The sequence below is a fragment of the Stegostoma tigrinum genome, chromosome 10 (assembly GCF_030684315.1).
Source record: "Stegostoma tigrinum isolate sSteTig4 chromosome 10, sSteTig4.hap1, whole genome shotgun sequence".
Taxonomy (NCBI): Eukaryota; Metazoa; Chordata; class Chondrichthyes; order Orectolobiformes; family Stegostomatidae; genus Stegostoma; species Stegostoma tigrinum.
The window spans coordinates 16,205,243-16,229,479 of NC_081363.1; the positions used below are offsets into that span (position 1 = coordinate 16,205,243).

At 41.8% G+C, this 24,237-nt stretch overlaps 1 protein-coding gene across 1 annotated transcript in view; it reads right to left on the bottom strand.

The window, feature by feature from the left end:
• Positions 1–24,237, bottom strand: part of LOC125455610 (latent-transforming growth factor beta-binding protein 2-like) — a 474,230-nt gene that overhangs the window by 121,803 nt on the left and 328,190 nt on the right. The window contains exons 18-19 of the mRNA XM_048537794.2: positions 22,506–22,634; positions 4,076–4,195 (exon numbers count right to left, since the gene is read on the bottom strand). Of these exons, the coding sequence (XP_048393751.1) occupies positions 4,076–4,195; positions 22,506–22,634 (249 nt within the window). The remainder of the gene's footprint in view (positions 1–4,075; positions 4,196–22,505; positions 22,635–24,237) is intronic.

Here is a 24,237-nt window from a genome sequence, read left to right on the forward strand (position 1 = left end):
ATTTTTATCAAACTTAAATTCCACCATTTGCCGTGGCAGGATTCAAAGCCAGGTCAGCAGAGCATTATTTGGGTGTCTGGATTTACAGTTCAGTAATAAATACCACCAAACCATCAGCTCTCCAGACACAGTCTGATTCTACAAGGATCAGGAAGACTTTGTAGGCCCAGACTTGAATTGAAGTAAAGAAAGTCTTAATTTTTAATTTGCCAAAAGTCCAAAGATTTATTTATTTTTGAAGGTGCATGGACAGCTCACCTTTGAACAGTTTATTATTAAGAAAGTGGATAAAATGGAGAAGCAGTCCTGCGTTTGTGATGATGTGATTAAACATGTGATTTGCCCACCTTGGCTTCTGTCTCTCTCTCTGCTAATGCCTCCCATTATACCAGACTGTCAGGAGTAAAAGATGTCTGGAGTCACACGTAGGCCAGACCAGGTAAGGATGGCTGTTTCCTTCACTAAGGGACATTAATCAACCAGATGGAGTTTTCTCAAAATCAACTCATGGTCAACATCAGACTTTAATTCCAGATTTTTCCTGAATTCAAATTTCATCATCTGCCATGGTGGGATTCAAACTTGGGACCCGGGACATTATCTGAGTTTCTGAAATAAGAGCCCAGGGAGAATACCACGAGGCCATTGCCTTCTCAAATTGCTCAACATTTACAAGGATAGGCTTCGGTTATTTGCCCATGACCAAAGGCATCTAAATTGCAATGGCATTATTCCATAATGTCCAAATATTGCTGGCTCAGTCAACCTTTTGATATGCTAAACTTTTACCTGGCGTCATCCACCTAAGTTTCTGAGCTGCTATGTTTGGTCAAACATGCAGGAGGTCCCTAGTTTATGCACATTCAACTTACGAATGCGATCACATACACGGGTGTAATTTTTAAAAGACATACCATACAAAAATTTCCTGTATTTATGAACAACTGCTTTACATCATCCTGCATGGTGTTCTGACTTGCTAACAAATTAACTTGCAAATGGCTTTCACAACGGATCCCATTCGTGACACGTTGACTGCCTGTATATTTCATTCTGCTCATTCTCACAATTCTCGATTAATAAAACACTACATGAATAAAAAAAAATCAAATATTCATGCAAGCGTGTGTCAACTGGACACAACAATGTCTGCCTCGCCTATACTGTCAAATAATTGATTTGTGGAGATACATAGTTGTGGTGATGACAATGAGAAAGGAAGAGCGTGTTCAAACTGTCCATATTCTATTATGCAAAGGGAAAATGAGGCAGAAATCGATGAATCTAAAGCATAAAAACTGGATGAGCAATGAGGGATGCTGTGGTATACAGGGAGGTTTTGCTGTGACCGTGTAAAAAAGTGGTAAGGCCACTGTTAGATTACTGTTTGCTGTTCTGGAGTCTACAGTTTAGGAAGGATGTGCTTGCACTGGAGAAGGTGCAGAAGAGATTTACCAGGATATTGCTTGTGCTGAAGAGTTTTGGATACAAAGAGGAATTGGATCACTTGACCTTATTTCCCTTGGAGCAGAGGAGATTGAGGAAGAGCATGACTGAGATGCATATAATTATGAGACAGGTATTGCAGAGTTGGGTAGAACACTTGTGGATTGGAAGGCAGGAAGTTAGAATTTGGTGTGTAAACTGCTAGGGGGAATAGCAGTGCATGGTCCCTTTAAAAGGTGATATGTTTTTTCTACACTTACAGTTGTAAAAAGCAAGTTGGTGAGCAGTAGCAGGTTGTGCACTTGCAGGTACGCAGACAGCACCCAAAGTGAAACATTTTTATCAAAAGGCTGTCCAGTCAGCAGGCCAAGCAGCAGTTTTGATTTGTTATGAAGACAAGTTTTGAATTTAGCCAATCATTTTGAATCAGGCACTTAGAGGCTAAAAAGAAGCAACTAAATCTAATTCTGATGGTTTTGACAGCATAGGATCAAATCCTGTTATAAGAACTTGATATGTCATCAAGGGCATAAAAGGAGAGTGCGCTTGGAAAATCCAGAGAGCCAACTGCCGTCTGCCAGGAGATTAACTCTCAGCTCTAAAATAAAGTATCTCTAGCTCTCACAGAATTCTCTAAGCCTGAAAGTAAGCTCCATGTAAAGTAAATGATCTTGCGGCACAAGTAGTTAATGTTCCTGGCAAAAAAAAATTCAACACAGAAGGCATTCCTGACAGAAAGGATTCACTGAGAATGTGTCCTAACAGAAAGATTCATTGGAGAAGACATAAGACATTCCAGAAGATATATCCTGGCTATAATTTTGAGAAACTAAATTCTAATTTTTTTAAGATTTTATTTTCTATAAGTGGGACTTGTATTTATTGGAACAGCATACCAGTATAACCTTGTTTCATTTGGGAATAGTTAATAGTTAGAAGGGATTTATTTGGCTTGTTAATAGTTTAGTTAGTTTGTTCACTGTTAGAGTTAGATAAATAAATTGTTACTTGTTGATTTTTATTTAATTACTCCTTTACAAGAGATTGGTGCCCCTGTTAACAAATTATAGGGTGAGGTGTGCTTCTCTGGCTGTTTCAGTTTTAGTTATCAGAGGGAGGTCAACCTACAGTTGTAGACTCAAAGGAATTTTCCCTTTGGCGGAGAGATCACTGACCTGGGCATAGTTTTAGGGTAAGGAACAGGAGGTTTATAGGGGACGTGAGGGGAAAAAATGTTCATGTAGAAGATGGTGAGAATCTGGAGCTCACTACCCATAAGGGTGGTTGAGGCAGAAACCCTTGTAACATTTAAGAAATATTTAGATGTATGCTGGATATTCTGAGGCATGGATGGCTTGGGGCAAGTGTTGAAAAATGGGTTCAGAAGAGTTAGGTGGTTGACCCAACTGATAATGAAAGGAAAAATGGAAAATGAATGCAATTTGGCAACATAAAAGCACTCAAAACGGAAAGCAGGCTCTAAGAAAAGGAAACATTTAGATAAGATGGATGCGGATCCATTTCAGGTAGTCAGGAGAATTTATGTTGGGGAATAGAGAAATGGCAGAGCAATTGAATTATTTGCTTTGCATTTGTTTATGCTGAAGACCATAAGACCATAAGACATAGGAGTGGAAGTAAGGCCATTCGGCCCATCAAGTCCACTCCGCCATTTAAATCATGGCTGATGGGCATTTCAACTCCACTTCGCTGTACTCTCCCCGTAGCCCTTGATTCCTTCTGAGATCAAGAATTTGTCGATCTCTGCCTTGAAGAGGATACAAGAAATCTCCCAGAATCAGGGACCTGAGTGACTAGGAGTAAGATTGAGATGTTGAAGGAAATTAATATTTGTGAGAAGGATGTGCTGGAGAAATTAACGGGGATGAAACTTGACAAATCCCCAGGACCTACATTCAGAATGTTGGAAATGGCTACAAAAATAATTTTTGCATTGGTGATTATCTTTCAAAATTCCACACGTTCTGAAATAATTCTTGCAGATTCGAAGCTAGCAGATGACGCCTCACCATTTCAGACAGGAGCCAGAGAGAAAACAGGGAACTGTAAACCTGTCAGCCTGACATCAGTTGTAAGCAAAATGCTATAATTTATCATCATGATAAATGGACACTTGCATAAAATATGATCTAATTGGTTCGAATAAGTATGCATTTGCAAATGGAAAATCTTAATAGACAGGGTACATAAAATAAGAAGTTTCCTCTGTTTAGGGAATTTAGAACCAGCATGCACAATTTAAAAACAAAGGGTGGGAGCGGTGCCACTTTGGAATTACTCAAAATGTTGTGATTTATTTTTTGAAATTCTCTGTTCAAGGAGGCTGTGTTTGAGCATATTTTGGTAAATTTCAATTATCAATGCTGTAAGATGTTATGGGGATAGAATCCCTACAGTGTTGAAGCAGGCCATTCAGTCCACACCCTCTGAAGAGAATCCCACCTAGACCATATTACATGATGGAGCAGGCTCGATGGGCTGAATGGTCTACTCTTGTTCCTATGTTTCTAACTGGCACGGCCTGTAATTAAATCAATGGCGATTAAATTAATTCCCAAAGATCTGGGATATAATTCAGTATTAGAGAGCAGTCAATGATTTCAATTACCGTTACACTGCCCTGGTGTAGTCATGATGTAACCCTCTTCGCATTCACAGTGATAAGAACCTGGGGTGTTGATACAACGTCCTCTATGGCACAAATGAGCCTGAGCACATTCATTTATATCTGCAAAGCAAGCAATCAGGAAAAAAAAACAGTTACATTGGTAATAATAATCTAAAGTTTTTTTTTAATTCACTGATGGAATGTGGGCATCTCTGGCTGGGCTGTCACTATCACTTCATCGCTGGAATTCAACTCTTTTATAAAGGCTATTATGAAGTCAAGAGTTGAGTGATCTTCACAGAACCCACACTGGGTGTTGGTGAGCAGGAATTGCTGAGCAAATGCTGTTTGACAGTCACTGCTGATGACACCTTCCACCACTTCACTCAAAGCTTTCGATAAGAACCCTCATAGCAAGCTGGACAAGAAAGTAAGAGCTCACAGCGAATACAAGGCCATTAGAAGTGAATGGCAGCAGGGCTTCTACATGCTCCATGGCTGTAATGGAGATTCATGAGTTTCAGTTATCATATTAATGCTGGACATGAAAGACCATTATCCTGCAAATAACCGGGAAGATGCACTTGGGAGAGTGAGGAATGATTTTCGCAAATAATACAATTAGAATTACAATTAGCTTTATTGTGTCACATGTATTCATGTGAGTACAGTGAAAATTTAACAGTCAGCGGTTTATGGTGCACCTTGAGTGCGAAGGTATCAAGGTACGGATCCTTACTCGAAAAAAGAAATAAAAAGTCCAGATTTAGGCACCAGAATACAAAAACATAGGAACAAATCAGGAAAAAACTAAATAAATACAGAATTACAAATATGGCTATAAGATTTATGGCTCATGAAGCAGATTCAACATGGAAGATGTACTTTAAAATGAGAAAAACTTGAACTTGGCAGAGGGGCAATTCAGCTGGTCTAATTTCCAGGTATGAAGACGCAGAAGTCTTAAATCTTTGTCCCTTGCATTGTGACACTGATGGAAGGAATGTACCAGTGATCAAGTTCCAGGGTGAGAGGAAGAACAGGTTAGGGAGGCAGAGACAGGCTAGGCTGGTTTTGGGATGCAGTGGGGGGAGGGGAAGAGCTGGGCTGGTTTTGGGATGTGGTGGGGGAAGGGGAGATTTTGAAGCTGGTGAAGTCCACATTGATACCATTGGGCTGCAGGGTTCCCAAGCGGAATATGAGTTGCTGTTCCTGCAACCTTCGGGTTGCATCATTGTGGCACTGCAGGAGGCCCATGATGGACATGTCATCTAAAAAATGGGAGGGGGAGTTGAAATGGTTCGCGACTGGGTTCTTCATCTCACCCATCCCTTCCTCCCACCCCAAGCCGCGCCTCCATTTCCCACCTACTAACTTCATCCCACCTCCTTGACCTGTCCGTCTTCCCTGGACTGACCTATCCCCTCCCTACCTCCCCACCTATACTCTACTCTCCACCTATCTTCTTTTCTCTCCATCTTCGATCCACCTCCCCCTCTCTCCATATTTATTCCAGAACCCTCACCCCATCCCCCTCTCTGATGAAGGGTCTAGGCCCGAAACATCAGTTTTTGTGTTCCTGAGATGCTGCTTGGCCTGCTGTGTTCAGCCAGCTTCACACTTTATTATCTTGGATTCTCCAGCATCTGCAGTTCCCATTATCAGTTCCTCTCACCCATCCCTTCCTCCCATCTCAAGCCACACCTCCATTTCCTACCTACCACCTCATCCCGCTTCCTTGACCTGTCCATCTTCCCTACTGACCTATCCCCTCCCTACCTCCTCACCTATTCTCTCCTCTCCACCTATCTTGTTTTCTCTCCATCTTCAGTCCGCCTCCCCCCTCTCCATATTTATTCCAGTTCCCTCTCCCCATCCCCTTCTCTGATGAAGGGTCTAGGCCCGAAACGTCAGCTTTTGTGCTCCTGAGATGCTGCTCGGCCTTCTGTGTTCATCTAACTTCACACTTTATTATCTTGGATTCTCCAGCATCTGCAGTTCCCATTATCACTGATTCAGTCTGCCGAAGCTCAGGCTCCTCACAAATCGAATGAAGCAAAGCTCTATAGCATATTGACAGTCAGTAACAAATAGCATTTTCTACACTAGATTGAAACAAGGTCCAGAACTAGTTGTTTATAAACTTATTGTGTATCCAACTGCACAAAAATTAACAATAGGCAAAAATGTGTTGCCAATTCTTACATCCATAGTTGCTTTTTCAAAAGGTGAACCGAACAAAACTATCCGTAAGGGTTATATTGTGACCAGGACACATGGGCCCTTGACCAAAGTGCTCTTGCATTTCCAAGAAAGGAGCCAACACAGGAAGCAAAATGTACTTCATTGCTACAAAGTCTTTCATTTAATCACTTTCATCCTCTTTACAGAATGTATCAGATTTTGCTCACTATCAACATGATTATTAACACAAAAATAAACATTAATTTCCAGAATATCATTCTTAGGTGATGAGAACCACATTTGTATAGGCTACAAGTTTGAAACTTCGCCAGCACTTAAAGGTCCATTGGGGTTATTGCCATTATTGCGCGCTGTTTTGAGTCATGTTGCACATGTTTCCATGAACACATTCCTATAAATGTTCACTTCAATTATTTTCTAATGCACTTTCTTCATTAAAACATGATGCAATCTCTCTTGAACCTTTTTGTATTATAATTAAATGTACTGGCATAACTTTAAAGACAGTCTACATTTTTCGATACAAACAGCTGTCTGCTCAGCACGAAGTCTCAGAATTTCAGCAGTGATGGTTATATAACCAACTACATGTTAAGGCTGAAATCTCTGCCACTGTAATACATGCCACCCCTTGTAAAGTTAAGTCCAATTCTACCACAAAGATAAAGTTCTGACATTGTTCTACTTGTTTTAATAATTCATTGTAACAAAGGTATCTGATTTACACTTTTAGAGTTTGCTTTTGTAAGTAGTGGCATATGTGATTGGTTACTTTTCTGAATGTTTAAAGAAAACTTTGACAGACATTCCTTCTGGACCTGTGGCCTGATTTAGTAAGTGCCACAGAGCAGGGAAGCCCCACAACAGTTAATGGAATGCTGCTTTCATTGCAGTGGTTTATGACAGATGGGGAAAGAATTAAGAGATATAAATTAGTTTTTCACTTAAGATAATCAAAGTTTGATTTGAGCTTAGAAAACCCAGGGATTAAAAGTTATGGACAGCTCAGAAAAGGCCTGAATTGGGTCAGAAGCAGTTTAACTCTTAAAAAAGAAATGGTTTTAAAACAGTTCAGTGAAAGCACAGTTAATACCATCACAAATTTTACTCCCAGACCAAGGTTGTTCGATTAGAAATTGGCAGGATATTTTAAAAAAAACTGAGAAGGTCTAGGATCTCAGTTTTGTAGGTATTCATGTAAGGAGAGTTCACAGAAAGGAGCTGGGGAGAATCAGCGGCAACCAACTTTAAGGTTTAATATTGTTAGGAGATAAACGGAAACTTTCTTTTGCTCAGAGATAATGGGAACTACAGATGCTGGAGCATCTGAGATAACAAAGTGTGGAGCTGGATGAACACAGCAGCCCAAGCAGCATCTTAGGAGCACAAAAGCTGACGTTTCAGGCCTTGGCCTGCTGTGTTCATCCAGTTCCACACTTTGTTATCTCTACTTTCTTTTGCAGTGTGTTTAAAGATCTTTCAAGCTGTGTTCTATATTCAGTGGTATATTATTGTTTGTTTTAATCCTTTGCATAATGAATGTGTATTCTATTGGTGAGAAAATGCTCGCAGTGTTATGCACTCATTTTTCAATGAATGACCAATATGTCAACTAAAACGAGAACAAGCGATCACTCCGGGCAGATTGCATTCTAGGATATGGCCTGTTGTGTAATACATCATGGGGCCACATAACAAGTGGGGGCTGTTACTGGGTTTTGAACTCATTGAATTAAAGAGAGATCTGCGTCTTTTTTTTTAAAGAAGCAGGAACATGAAGGTGCTGAAGATAACATAGGAATGTTGTGATGAAGTGGCTTGCATAAAATGAATTTTCAAGATGTTTTTGAATATTGTTAAGAGTTTTCTGGGAATAGAAGACTGACCAATGATCCATCTGAATTCTTGGGATAAAGCTAAACTAAGGGATCTGGCAGATTGAAGTTTGAAGTGAAGGCAGGGTTTTATGAGGAGTCGTCACTGGCAGTGATTATTTCACATTCAGAATTAGAAGGGAACCTGAAATTGAAATAACACAGATAGAATTAGCTAAGATACGGCTACAACTGACGAATAAAAAATACTCATTTGCCTGGGAAGAAAGAGAAACAAAAAAATTGGATTTGAAAGAAAAAGAGAAGAGAAGAGAAACATGGGAGAGAGAAAAACAAAGTGACATGGTAAGGAAAAAGAATGTGGGAAAAGGAGACTTGAGAATATAGAATCTTGAATGGAAAGGGGCGGGATTAAAAAAAGTTTGAACTCAAAAACATAGGGAAAATCAAACATGAGTTGGGTAGAGTGAAGCTTACAATAAATAAAGAAGAGTCAATAGCCCAGAGGATGGTTTTGACTCTACTGAAAAACTTGATTTAAATCAAGATCAATGCTTAATGAATACTTTACTGAGGATGGAGTCAAAAGATACTTCATCTCATTTGAAAAAGCTGCCGTAGAGTGTTTTGACAATTACAGCTATTATTGTACGCAAGTTTGTCAGAAGTGCAGTCTGCAGATCACAAACCCATTAAAAAAAGCAGTTCTCAAGATTTATGAGCTTGTCCCTGAAAATTATCAATTAACATTTCGAATTACAAGAAAGAAAACTAATCAGATATTTGTAGAATTTTCAAAACGAAATTAAATTCTAAAGGATCACTGGCTCTACAATTATCGTGTCAGGCAGGTCTCCAGCACAGAAAAAATAACCCTTCTAATCTCATTTTCCAGCACTTGGCCTGCAAACCTCTTTGCCTTGGCATTGCAAATGTAAATCTAAATATTTCTTAAATTATATGAGGAATTCTGCCTCAACCATCATTACAGATTGTATGTTCCAGATTCCCAACACCCTTTTGGTTAAAAATATTTTCCTCATATTTCCTTTCAACTTCCTGGCCCTTACCTTAAATGTATGGTCCCTGGTCATTGATTCCTCTACAGGGGGAATTGCTTTCTCTACCTGGTCTATGCCCTTTATAAATGTGTACATATCAATCACGATACCCATCAGGCTCCTCTGCTCCAAGGAAAACAAACTCAGTCTGTCCAATTACTTTTCGTAACTGCACAAGCAACATCCTGCAAAATCTCCTCAGCACTCTCTCCAGTACAATCACATCTCTCTTATATTGTGGATTTGAGAATGCAGACAATGCTGTAGCTGTGGCCTAACCAATATTTTATATGATTCCAGCATCATGTCTCTGCTCTTAAAGTCTATGCCTCTGCTAATAAAAGTAAGTATACCACTTTCCCACTTTATCTACCAGTCCCACTATTTCAAGGGACCAATGGTCATGATCACTAAAGTCTCTTTGACTAGAGTTCTGGGCATCATGTATTCCCTTGCCTTGTTTGTTCTGTCCAAGTGCAGCACCTCACACTAATTCAGAATGAACTCCATTTGCCACTGCTCAGTCTATCTAACCTATCCATATCCTTCTGTAACCTAAGGGTGTCCCCCTCATTATTTAGCACCCCACCAATTTTTGTATCATTCGTGATATACTGACGAATCCTTACTCACCAAATTAGAGAAAAATATTGAAAACATGAGGGAAATTATGCTTATGGAAGGATTCAGAACTGGCATTCCTGAAAACCAAAACAAACCTTACTTAAATATGCATTCAGTATTAAAGGTCAGTGAAACAGCCATTCTGGCAAATACTGATGATATTTTAACTACGCAGTTACAGGTTGAGAGACAGTTCATATGGATATCTACAAGGAAATCGGAAGAATCGAAAATCTTCCCGGTTGGAAGAAGTGTTTAGAACATTGAACATAGAACATAGAAAAGTACAGCACAGTACAGGCCCTTCGGTGTACGATGTTGTGCCATGGAATAATCCTAATCCAAAAATAAAATAACCGAACCTACATTCCCCTCAATTCACTGCTGTCCATGTGCATGTTCAGCAGTCGCTTAAATGTCACGAATGACTCCGCTTCCATGACTACCCCTGGCAAAGTATTCCATGAGCTCACAACTCTCTGGGTGAAGAACCTCCCTCTGACGTCTCCTCTATACCTTCCTCCTAACACCTTAAAACTATGACCCCTCATGGCAGTCAATCCTGCCCTGGGGAAAAGTCTCTGGCTATTGACTCTATCAATGCCTCTGACTACCTTGTACACCTCGATCAGGTCACCTCTCTTCCTCCTTCTCTCCAGAGAGAAAAGTCCAAGCTCAGTCAACCTCTCCTCGTAAGACAAGCCCCCCAGTCCAGGCAGCATCCTGGTAAACCTTCTTTGCACCCTGTCCAAAGCCTCTACATCTTTCCTATAATAGGGCAACCAGAACTGGACACAATATTCCAAGTGTGGTCTCACCAGGGTTTTGTAGAGCTGCAGCAAAACCTCACGGCTCTTAAACTCGATCCCACTGTTAATGAAAGCCAAAACACCATATGCTTTCTTAACAACCTTCTCCACTTGGGTGGCAACTTTGAGGGAGCTATGCACTTGAACACCAAGATCCCGCTGTTCCTCCACACTGCCGAGAATCCTGCCTTTAATCCTATATTCAGCATTTAAGTTCGACCTTCCAAAATGTATCACCTCACATTTATCCAGGTTGAGCTCCATCTGCCATTTCTCAGCCCAGCTCTGCATTCTGTCAATGTCTCGCTGAAGCCTGCAATAGCCCTCGATACTATCAACGGCACTTCCAACCTTTGTGTCATCAGCAAACATACTAACCCACCCCTCAACTTTCTCATCCAAGTCATTTATAAAAACTACGAAGAGCAGAGGCCCAAGAACAGAGCCCTGCGGGACACCACTCAGCACTGACCTCCAGGCAGAATACTTACCATCTACAACCACTCTCTGCATCCTGTCAGCCAACCATATTCTGAATCCAGACAGCCAAATCACCCTGTATCCCATATCTCCTGACTTTATGAATGAAGTGTTTGTTTTTGAGAACAAAAAATGGGTTGCCCAAGTTATGAAAGAGATTGAGCAGAACCAAAAAGTGACAAAAAGTAAACATGTTTCCATTGTCTGTGACTGAGCACACCAAAACCAATTGCTGGCAGTTAAATCAGAGACTAACTGCAGTAACGGACAATCATTGGAACAGGGCATCAGGAGAGAGAAGTGTTAAAAGTGTAATAGTAGTACTGTTGCATATGTGGAATGTCCTGCAGAATTTGGCCACATCTTTATGCAATCCTGGCCAACAAAAATGTTTTAGTGCGTTAGCTTGTGTTTTTCTAATACCGCAGCAACCTGCCACTGGAATCTCATGAGCCCTCAATAAAATTCTTATACTCAGATGGAACTACCACTTGATTGACCACTGTTCATCTTCATGTGCTGGATTTACACGCTGTTATCAATGGAATACTCAATGAGTATTGCTGCTGGAGTCCCTTTTTAAATTTTCTCACAAAATTCCCACCTACATAAATGCCATACTTAAAGGGTAAAGGTGCCATATTCCCAGAGGTCTGCTCTCTCATTAGACAGAGATAAACTGGTGCTGAGTTTAACCACGCATCAACCAAGGAGTGGGGTTGAGAAGGAATGACATTTATGGTAATTTCAGCTGGTGCAGGAAATGAACCAGGCTGCTGGTATCACTCTGCACTGCAAATGAGATGACAACCTAACCAAAGTAACCGACCCCTTATTAACCACCTCACCAAGAGTGACAGTCTCTATTGCTCAGGTGCTTTTTCTGACTCTTCTGATCTTTTTAGTTTCTCAAGTTAATGGGCAACATTTACCTCCACCACTAATCCCCTATGCACTCCCCACCCCTCACCTCTCCAACCTTCTCAGAAGAAAAATTCTAAAATGAAACAAAAGAACTGTGAATGCTGGAGATGCGAAATTGCTGAAGAAACTCAGCAGGCCTGGCAGCAACTGTGAGGAGAAAGCACAGTTAATGTTTCAAGTCTACTGGCTGTCCATCAGAATTGTTAGGACTAGGTCCTGGGGGCGGGGGGAGGTGAGTGGATAGATGGAAATGGAACCCAGGCAGACATGTGAAGGAGAAATGCAGACTTGGGGGTATTTGATAGGCCAGGACAGAAGTGAAGCTGAATAGGGAGAAGACAAAGGACACGGGATGGAGGAAGCTGTTGCCCATGACAGACCTCAGCTATAGGGTGCTATAAGCCAGTCAGAAAGAACCTTATTGATGCCTGTTTCCAATAAATGAGAGCTGGAAACAGCAGAACATCATGGACTGTTAAATATTCATTGGTTAGGATACTGAAACCTGGTTTGCACTGTGGGAGTGAACTTTAGCATCTGTTGGTTTTGTTTGTGTTCATTTTTGCTGTCTGTAAGTAAAACTTCATGCTTGTGTTTATCCAATTGCTTGTCTGTAGGTGAACGTTTACTGTGGGCATTGGTTGCAGTGTAGCACTGACTTGAAGAGGGTGTTCAGTAATGGAGAGTGAAAGTGTACATTGTGGTGATTCCACTGAGACTAGGGTGAGAGAATGGAGTCACATGTAAGAGGGAAGATCATGCCAGCTATGTATCATGGGTAATAAGGCTGTTGTGCATAATGGTGCCTGTGTGGGGCAGCAGCAGATTGTGAACATATGTCAGAATGCATGGTGTCCTTCTGGCAGATATTCACTGAGTGGCAAATTGTTCTGGGAATGGATGAGAGGAATGCCATGGGGCGGGGTGGTTAGTTCATGAGGTGAGTTTGGGTAAGTTAGGGGAAGAGATTGCATTATGCCTCGCAGTAAAAAGTTCTCCAAAAAACTCAAAGCAACCTTGACCTTAGCCAAAAGTAAACATAAGATGCAGTGCTTTCTTTCTGTTATAATTGTGCCCAACAACTCTGACAAATGTCCGCACTCAGGCAGCAATTTCATAGATGGTACCAGCTAGCAGAATTGTAGCTTTGCCAATATAAATAAAGAACAATAATGGGCCCAGCAGTGATCATTGAGGAATCCTACCACACCGTCCACTCTGAATTATTGGCCTCTGCCCCTCCTGCCTGCTTTCTAGCATGGAGCGAGTTAGCCATCCATTTGACGTTAGCTCAGTATTTCAGACCTCATTCATTGATCTTTTGTTTATCAAGCTTTATGGTTTTTTTTTGGAAATGTAGATGTATTACATCTTCCACCCTCGCTGAATCTCTCTCTGCCTCCTCTTAAATTAATTCCTTGTAGCTCATCAGGCTCAAATTTATCTCTTGAAAGTGACTATTATCTCTTAAAGTGACTATTCACCATTAGATTATTCCTTTACAGCTGTTATTCTGATTCTTGCTTTGGTAAGGGTTTCATTATCATTCCCGTCACCATGGTTAGATTTTGTGATTTCTTGACACAAATGTTGTGCCATTTTGTAATGTTCATAGACATATCCAAAACAGAGGCAAAATTAAGTGGATGTTATGTTTAATTAGATCATAATGATCTCCTTGAAGAATATTTGATGGTCGGAATGTAACCACTACGGTGCTCAATTTGCTTTGGTCCATTGTGTTGACTTAAGTATGATGCCAAAGGATTTCCGCTCATTCACAGCTTGTGCTACAGATCCCTGTCTATTTTCACTACAAGTGAGAATAAATAACTTGGATGCATGCCCTGTTGAAGCAGAAGGACATTACTATGATGCCTTGCTGTTACAAAATTGTAACCTTATCCCCAGACCAACATTTGAAAGGAGTTCCCCAAGTGTCCAAAGTAGAAAAAAGTGCCTATTTTCTCAATGCAATTATACTAGAAATTGGCATCTTAAAGCTTCAAAAACACTGACCATATCCATTAACAGTACTCTATGGCATCCCTTAACACTAAATTGCTGGGACTTAAGAAAAAAATAATATTCCAGTGGAGCTGTGGACAAAAGCTGAAGGAGTGGGGCTCAGTTCTGAGAAAGGGTCACTGGACCCAAAACGTTAACTCTGTTGCTTCCTTTACAGATGCTGCCAGACCTGCTGAGCTTTTCCAGCAAAATTTGTTTTTGTTCCTGATTTACAGCATCCGCAGTTCTTTCAGTTTTTTTTCTCTAAAGGAGTGGGAAATCAGTACAACAGATTTCCAAGATAACAAAGTGTGGAGCTGGATGGACACAGCGGGCCAAGCAACATCTCAGGAGCACAAAAGCTGACGTTTCAGGCCTAGACCCTTCATCAGAGAGCTAGGCCCGAAACGTCAGCTTTTGTGCTCCTGAGATGCTGCTTGGCCTGTGTTCATCCAGCTCCACACTTTGTTATCTTGGATTCTCCAGCATCTGCAGTTCCCATTATCTCTAACAGTTTTCCATTCTGTTCTGCATTGTTGCCACCTAGGCTTTTCTGGTTCCTAAGTGCAGGTTGCTATTGTTCTCGTCTTGCATATATATTTGTTGATTGATACATACACAGGGGCAACAGTAGACAATTCAGCCCCTTGAGTCTGCTCCATCATTCTAGATTATGTGACCATCGAGATAATTAATTAGCCCATTCAAATCTGGGCACAATATGTGATTGAATATCGCCTGTGCCCTCATTGGTTCCTCACCGTATTAGTCCAAAAAACTAAACCACATTCCAGGAATTCTTCCTCCATAGCACTGGTGCTCAGTTTATAAATAGATTGAAGTCACTTATCATTACTGCATTCCCTTGCTGTTGCACTTATACTCTCCTGACTTATACAATCGTCTACGTACTCCTATAAACAGCTACTGCGATGTTTGTTGCCCTTCGCTGTTTCTAAGCTCCACCATTTTTTCAAAAGGAACAACAGAATAAACAAGATAAATAAAAAAACGGAATAATTGTTTACTACTATGCTCATTCACTTGAAACAATACCTATTATTTATAAAAAATACTCAACACTAGATGTAGTAAAGAATATTTCCCAATACCAAAATTGTGTATTTTTATAAACTTTCCAACTCCACAACTTTGTTGCTAAAATGTAGCCTTAGGACAAACTCTGAAGGTATCATGCCTCTCAATTTGCGACTCAATTATTATTCAATAATATAGAATCATAGAATCCTGAGAGTGTGAAAACAGGCCGTTTAGTCCAACAAAGCCACACCAATCCTCAGAAATCCCACCCAGGCCCATCTCCCTATAATCCACCTAATCTACACATCCCTGAACACTATGGTCAATTTAGCATGGTCAATCTGCCCAGCCTGCACATCTTTGGACTGTGAGAGGAAACTGGAGCAGCCAGGGGAAACCCACTTGGACACGGGGAGAATGTGTAAACTCCACACAGTTGCCTGAGGGTAGAATCAAAACCGGGTCCCTGGACCTGTGAGGCAGAACTTCCTCCAAATAAACAATGAGAGGACAAAAGTCATTCATATTTCATAGATGCTGAAGCACTCCATGTTCACTAGCAAAAAAAATCAGGACAATGTTGCTGGGTCAAAATCTTGAAACTCCTTCCCTAAGGGCATTGTGGGTGGATGTACAGCACATGGACTGCAGTGGTTCCAGAAGGCAGCTCACCACCAACTTCTCAAGGGCCCACATCCCAGTACCGAATAAAACAGGGACAATACTACAGCGCTTTCAATAAAAGCTACATTACACCACATTGAGTGGGATGAATTTTCCTAAAAAGTAACAATTTCTAATTAGTTTTAACATGTATATATATATATATATGTCCAGAGTTCATAATTGTTTATTTGTTGTCAGAAGTTACTTACTTGTACTTGTAATTCTTGTTGTGTACAAAAACCTGGACTGTGGTTTTTATCAACTTGGTCTGAAAGTCAGGTACATTCAGGAATCTTTGTATATTTTTAAAAAAATCTTTAATTTTTGTAAGGACTTCAGGAAAAGCAGGGTTCGGTGTCCAGTGTGCTATTCCCGTGAGACATAACACTCTATGGTGTCCCATTCACACTATCGTGCGCAAGTCGATGATGGAAATAACTCCTCAGATTCTGCCACTATATCGAATGCCCAGCTATGCGCCAGGGTCAAGCATTGCAAGGAAATGTCTTGACCCAGAGATCGGTGAACCTGTGGAATTCTCTGCCACAGAAAGCAGTTGAGGCCAAAACATTGAATATTTTCAAGAAGGATAAATACATTTCTAAGGGCCAAAGGGATCAAAGTGTACAGGGAGAAAGCAGCAACTGGGCATTGAGTAGGATGATCCAGACATAATCATATCAGGGAAGGCAATGGCCTAATGGACTATTAATCTAGAGACCCAAAAAATGTTCTGGGGACCTGAGTTTGAATCCAGCCATGGCAGATGGTGTAATTTGAAATAAATTAATATCTAAAGGGTGGCACAGTGGCTCAGTGGTTAGCATTACTGCTTCACAGTGCAAGGGGCCTGGGTTCAATTCCATCCTCAGGCAACTGTCTGTGTGGAGTTTGCACATTCTCCCTGTGTCTGTGTGGGTTTCCTCCAGGTGCTCCGGTTTCCTCCCACAGTCCAAAGGTGTGCAAGTTAGGTGGATTGCAGGGTTACACGGGGGGCGGGGTATGTCTGGGTGGAATGCTCTTTGAAGGGTCAGTGAGGACTTGGTGGGCTAAATGGCCTGCCTCCACACTTTAAGGATTCTAGGATTCCAAGATTCTATATATATATATATAAGAGGAGTAGGAATTGGAAGGATTGTGTATTTTCCTTGGAAAAAGTTGGGTTCTTCATTGTTAGTGAAACAGAGTAGACCTGAGAATGACGGCAGAAGCAGTTACTGGCACTGCTGGGTGCTGAGGCAGGCTGTTTAGAAAATATGCCTCAGTGCTTTCTAAGTTTACCAAGTTATAATGAAAAGTTGTGATGCTCCAGACCTCACTGCTTGTAAATTCTCTATGCTGTATCCACACTACCTCATGCTACTCCACCTGAAGCCCATGGCTACTCAAGCTTCCTATGTCAAACTATGCCACATCCTTTCCCATTGATCCAACAGGCACTATATGGAGCTAATGAACTGTGTAATGACAACAGACTATGTACAGGTTGTTTTTTTCTAAAAGAAATCAATTCAATTCTAACTTCCCAGAAGACTTTCTACTACAGAGCAACACAAATATAACCATTCATCCAGTCTCTTTATTGATAGCAATAGCAAAACAAATACCAATAGCTGAAACTGCTAGTACTTGAAGACATTTAGTCTTTTGTAAATAAACATTTATCAGCTGCTATCAGTGAGCCAGTTTAATCAATCAAGTAATTATTTCCCTGGGGCTCTGCTTTTCAACAGTAAAATGGATGGCTAGGCTTTCAGACAAACCTGATTCTACACTCTCTAGAAATCACTTAAGCCCTCCTTTTCTTTAACAATTTTCATGCCAGCTGAGCATTTTGGTATTGCAATCCCAAAACCTAAGTTCTAAATTATCGGAAGTCAGAAGTGCAAAGCGACTTGGGAGTTCCCGTCCAGGATTCTCTCAAGATAAACTCGCAGGTTGAGTCAGTAGTCAGGAAGACAAATGCAACTTTGGCATTTATTTTGGGAGAACTTGAATATAAAAGTAGGAATGTACTCATGAGGGTCCATGAGGGTCCATGAGGCTCTGGTCAGGCCACATTTGGAGTAATGTGTGCAATCTTGGGCCCCATATCTCAGGAAAGATATACTAGCCCTGCAGTGGGTTCAGAGGAGGCTCACAAGAACAATTCCAGGAAGTGGAAAGCTTAACATATGAGGAACATTTGAGAACTCTGGGTTTATACTTGATGGAGTTTAGAAGGATGAGGGGGGATCTAATTGAAATGTGCAGAATACTGAAAGGTCTGGATAGAGTGGATGTTGGAAAGATTTTTCCATTAGCAAGAGAGATTAGGACCAAGGGTGCAGGGTTAGAGTAAAGGGAAGACACTTAGAACAGAGAAAAGGAAAAACTTTTTTAGCCAGAGAGTGGTGAATCTTTGGAATTCACTGCCACAGAAGGCTGTGGAGGCCAGGTCATTGAATACATTTAAGACTAAGTTAGATAGATTCTTGATTGTCAAGGGGACCAAGGGTTATGGGGAGAAAGCGGGAGAAGGGGCTGAAAAACTTATCAGCCATGATTGTATGGCAGAGCAGACTTGATGGGCTGAATGGCCTAATTTCTGTTCCTACATCTTATCTCTTATGGTCTTATTTAAATGGTTATCTTTATCATCATTTATAATTGCGAAAATGAAATATGCCTTCTATTATAGCAAATGTAGGATTGCTGACAAGATGTGATGGAGAGAGGAAGTCACTGCGCAAGGTGTGAAAATTAATATTAGCTATGTTCTAGAGGCCAGAAGTAGAGGATCACGGATAATTTAATGAGTTATAGCACTGACAGACGTCACAGGAGAAGCGAGGCCATGGGGAAATTTGAAAACAAGGATACAAACTCAAAGTAGTTTTGCTAAACTGGGAGCTAACACATTTATTGAGCACTGAAGTGGTGCATGAATAAGACAGTGTAAATTTGGATGGATCAGAAATGTTTAGATGGCCTCAAGTTTACAGAGGGTGTAAGATCCAAGAGGCCCAGCTGGAATGCATTCCGATAGTCAAGCCTACAGCTAGCAAACGTGTTGATGAGAATTTCAGCAGCAAATGAGCAAAGTCAGAGACAGAGTAAGGGAATGTTATAAGTTAAAACTGATCCAGAAAGACACCCCAGTGTTAACAGCTGTGTGCAAAGTGACTTCATCTCGGAGACTTCAACATTTGGACAATCTGGGAATCATTCTTTTCACCTGAATTTAACTGTTACTTCACTGAAATACTTCTGAGATAAAATACTGTTGAGTTTTTATATATTTTCCCAGGTTTGGAGGTTATGTGTCAAAATGTTAGTTTTCAGAAAGGTGAGTCAATAGTATTGGACAGCTTAAACCTTTTCTTGATAGTATTTACATCTATGCTTGTGTGAGCTTAGTTTACAATAAACTAGTTCTTTATTTGATACTTAGTGTACTTGGTCAACTTGTTACTGATACTGATCCATAATTGGCAACGTCACATTCCTTAAATCAGAAATTGATGTGACCAGTGAAGGAGTAGGAGAATGAAAGAAATCAGGTCATCCCACCAAACTAAATCACAAGCCTACCTCTTTGTAGGTTACGTGGAACAGTCCCTCTTCCGCACCTACACAGGCCCCAAACCCCATCTCTTCCTCCGTTACATTGATGACTGTATCGGCGCTGCCTCTTGCTCCCCAGAGGAGCTCGAACAGTTCATCCACTTCACCAACACTTTCCACCCCAACCTTCAGTTCACCTGGGCCATCTCCAACACATCCCTCACCTTCCTGGACCTCTCAGTCTCCATCTCAGGTAACCAGCTCGAAACTGATGTCCATTTCAAGCCCACCGACTCCCACAGCTACCGAGAATACACCTCTACCCACCCACCCTCCTGCAAAAATTCCATCCCCTATTCCCAATTCCTCCGCCTCCGCCGCATCTGGTCCCACGATGAGGCATTCCACTCCTGCACACCCCAGATGTCCAGGTTCTTCAAGGACCACAACTTTCCCCCGCAGTGGTCGAGAATGCCCTTGACCGCGTCACCCGCATTTCCCGCAACACATCCCTCACACCCCGCCCCCGCCACAACTGCCTAAAGAGGATGCCCTCGTTCTCATATACCATCCCACCAACCTCCGGATACAACGCATCATCCTCCGACACTTCCGCCATCTACAATCCGACCCCACCACACAAGACATTTTTCCATCCCCACCCTTGTCTGCCTTCCAGAGAGACCACTCTCTCCGTGACTCCCTTGTTCGCTCCACACTGCCCTCCAACCCCACCACACCCAGCACCTTCCCCTGCAACCGCAGGAAATGCTATACTTGTCCCCACACCTCCTCCCTCACCCCTATCCCAGGCCCCAAGATGACTTTCCATATTAACCAGATGTTCACCTGCACATCTGCCAATGTGGTACACTGTATCCACTGTACCCGGTGTGGCCTCCTCTACATTGGGGAAACCAAGTGGAGGCTTGGGGACTGCTTTGCAGAACACCTCCGCTCGGTTCACAATAAACAACTGCACCTCCCAGTCGCAACCATTTTAACTCCCCCTCCCATTCCTCAGACGACACGTCCATCATGGGCCTCCTCCAGTGCCACAATGATGCCACCCGAAGGTTGCAGGAACAGCAAGTCATATTCCGCTTGGGAACCCTACAGCCCGATGGTATCAATGTGGACTTCACCAGCTTCAAAATCTCCCCTTCCCCCACCGCATCCCAAAACCAGCCTAGCCTGTTTCCGCTTCCCTAACGTGTTCTTCCTGTCACCCATCCCTTCCACCCACCTCAAGCAGCACCTCCATTTCCTACCTATTACCTCATCCTGCCTCCTTGACCTGTCCGTCTTCCCTGGACTGACCTATCGCCTCCCTACCTCCCCACCTATACTCTCCTCTCTACCTATCTTCTTTTCTCTCCATCTTCGGTCTGCCTCCCCCTTTCTCCCTATATATTCCAGAACCCTCACCCCATCCCCCTCTCTGATGAAGGGTCTAGGCCCGAAATGTCTGCTTTTGTGCTCCTGAGATGCTGCTGGGCCTGCTCTGTTCATCCAGCTTCATACTTTGTTAACATGGTACATGTATTTTAGGTTTGTTTCATATGACTTTGAGACAAAAAATGTGCAGCAAGTTAAAGCAAAACATGTAGGCGTTCAACAAACTAAATGGTACAGTTGCATCCTAGAAACTGGGTATATTGGATATGATCAAACAACATAAACCTTACTTAGGTATGAGCCATAGAATGCCTACGGAAGCAGGCCATTTGGCCCATCAAGTCCACATTGATGTCCAAAAAGCATCACACCCAGAACCATCCTATCCCTGGGATCCTCCATTTCCCATGGCTAATCCACCTAACCTGCACATCGCTGGAATGTGGGAGGAAACTGGACCCCCCAGAGGAAATCCATGAGGTCACAGGGAGAATGTGTAAACTCTAAACAGGCAGTCAACAGAGGGTGGGTTTGAAGGTGAGTCCCTGGCGCTATAAAGCAGCAGTGGTAACCACTGTGCCACCCCTACAGAGTGGAAGCTGGCCATTCAGCCCACCAAGTAAACATGGCTGTCCGAAAAGCACCCCAATCAGACCCACCACATACCCTCACATTTACCACCACTTACCCATCTAGCCTGCACATCCCTGGACACCATGAGCAATGTAGCATGGCCAAACCACCTAAACTACACATCTTTGGCCTGTGGGAGGAACACCTGGGGGAAACCCACACAGACATGGGGAGAATGTACAAATGCACACAGACAGCCACTGGAGTGTGGAATTGAATGCAGGTCCCTGGCACTGTGAGGCAGCAGTGCTAACCACTGAGCTGCCATGTTTTCTCCTGACAGGGGAGTTTAAATTGATAAGGTACGATCAAAGTTACATCTTTGGCAGCAGTGGGACTCGAACCGACACCTCTGCAGAGGATGGAACTTGAGTCCAACGCCTAAGACCACTCAACCACACCACCCAGCCTGTGGGTATGTGTAGTATGACTTAATAGAAAATTGATAACTCAATGCATGCGATTTGCTGTGCAGGTTTTGATGCCCTCTTCTGGGTCAAATCTTGGAAAATTATTTCTTTACTCAGAATTGCTTTCATTCAAAAACAGTTAAGTTATAGTTATTCCAAATGTGCGTTTGATGATTTACTTATTGGCTTCTTTTTTGAATAAACTGATCCATATTTGGATTATTTATTGTTGAATCTAGATATTTGGCATGCACATACTGGCATTTTGAGAATCCTGTAACATACTTTTCCAAAAGAGTCTATCAAACAAATTAAAACAAATATTGGACAACCACCTAAGTTTTTCAGGAAACTACACTGGCAATTCAAAACAGTGCTGTCCAACCAAATGGTGCTCCTGCATTATTGCATAGAGTATCAACATGGATCAGGCATTCATCTCTTTCTTGTGAGTTAACTTCTAACTTTGTATAATTGGAATCAATTTGGCATCCATACATAAACCCACATAGCTTAACTTTCCAAACAATAATTTGCCTGGGAAGACTAAGTAAAATAGTTCAAGTCATGAACATGCATGCATTCTGTTTCTAGGTCCCCTGATCAACTTCCCAAGTGATGTAGAAGTGTGGTCTAAGAATGAGACATATGTCAGTGTCATGATTCTCTACCAGGGAACCTGACTGAGTCTTTAGAAGAAACCAAAGTGCACATTTTAACTAAGGCAGGATTTCTTGAGGAAAACAAAAGGAATGTGAACATCTGAGCTTGTTAACAGAATGAGTACTAACCTTGGCAAGTTCGTTTGTCTTGTGAAATGGCTAATGTATAGCCAGCATAGCAGGAACAGGAGTATGTTCCTGCTGTATTGATGCAACGGCCTTTTCCTTCACATGGGTCCCTTTCACACTCATTTATATCTTCAGATCCAAGTCATCAAAGGCAGGTGGATTCAACCATAAAGAAAGAGAATAAAGTCATGGACGAGTAATACATTACACATTGCTCACAAAATAACAATGCTCATTTGGTTATTGTTTCACAACATCATCAAATACTCCTTTCCAGTTCCCGCAAAGGGCATCTTGCAGCATAAAAAAATTTTTTTTCAGGCTCTGAGCATTTTCAACATTTTCCATTTTTACTGCTTCTCACTTTGTTTTCATGCAGCCAATTAACAATCAGAATCCTCACTGTTGCAGCAGTTATAGAAATGTAAAGTGCATATGTAAATATTAATAGATTTGATGAAACTATTTACAAGACACAGTAAGCGAGGGCATGTTGCTGCAGCTTTACCATCCAGCTCTAAAAGCACTGACAGATATCCACACTTCCTACTGCCTCAGAGAAACAGCAAACATAATTAAAGATCCTTCCTACCCTGTTTTCTTTTTAAGCATCCTCACAGTGAGGAATCAGGATCTTCGGCCCGACAAGTCTGTGCTGATTCTTGCAGCATCCCACCCAGACCCATCCCCCTGTTCTACACATCCCTGAACCCTATGGGCAATTTGGTACGGCTAATCCACCAAGCCTGCGCACCTTCGGACGGTGGGAGGAAGCTGGAGCACCTGGAGGAAACCCACACAGACACGGGGAGAATGTGCAATCTCCACACAGACAGTTGCCTGAGGCTGGAATCATACCCGGGTCCCTGGTGCTGTGAGGCTGCAGTGCTAACCACTGAGCCATCATGCTGCCTCATACTCGCTTCCACTCTCTTCCATCAGGCAGAAGATGCAAACATTGAATCATTGAAATTTTGAAGATTGACAACTATAGATTTTTTTGGTTTTGATCATCAAAGGCTATGAAGCAAAAGTGGGTAAAAGAAATGGAGGCATGGATCAGTTAGGATGACTGCTGATGACAGTCTAATGGCTGGATAATCCTATATTTACAAATCAAACGCAAACTGTCTTGCACATCAACTTGAGGACTGATATATGACAATCAAAAGGCTTGCAAGATGTAGACATAGCCATTTTTCTCTTCCTTTCTTATTAAACAGGGCCCCAGTCATTTCTTCCAAGCATAATTATGTACATCTTTCAGTTTGATATACTGCAGTCCCTGCTCCTGACGTGGTCTCGTCTACATTGGGGTAATCAAATACAATTGTATAATTGTTTTGCCAGACAATTCCCTTTAGTTTGTGACCTTAACCCGGTTTCTGGTACTTACGTAATATACTGCATCGCTCATCATCTGATTCTTTGTCTGCAGATGCTTACCCTGTTCTAATCAAGCCAACAGAATTCATCTTTTGATTAGGCACTTCACAACCTTTCAGGCTCAACATGAAGACTAAAAGCTCTAGATTATTCATGATATTCCCACTTTTTTAAGACACTTGTAATGATTCTTCCATATACTTGATCTGCCCTGTCTTCCACACTATTACAGATCTTTCATTTCATTATTTTCTCCCTTAACCCTCGTATCCTTCCTGAAATCTTTTGCAGCCATAAACAATTTTGATGAAAGATCGCTGGTCATAAGGGTAATGAGGTCAGCCAG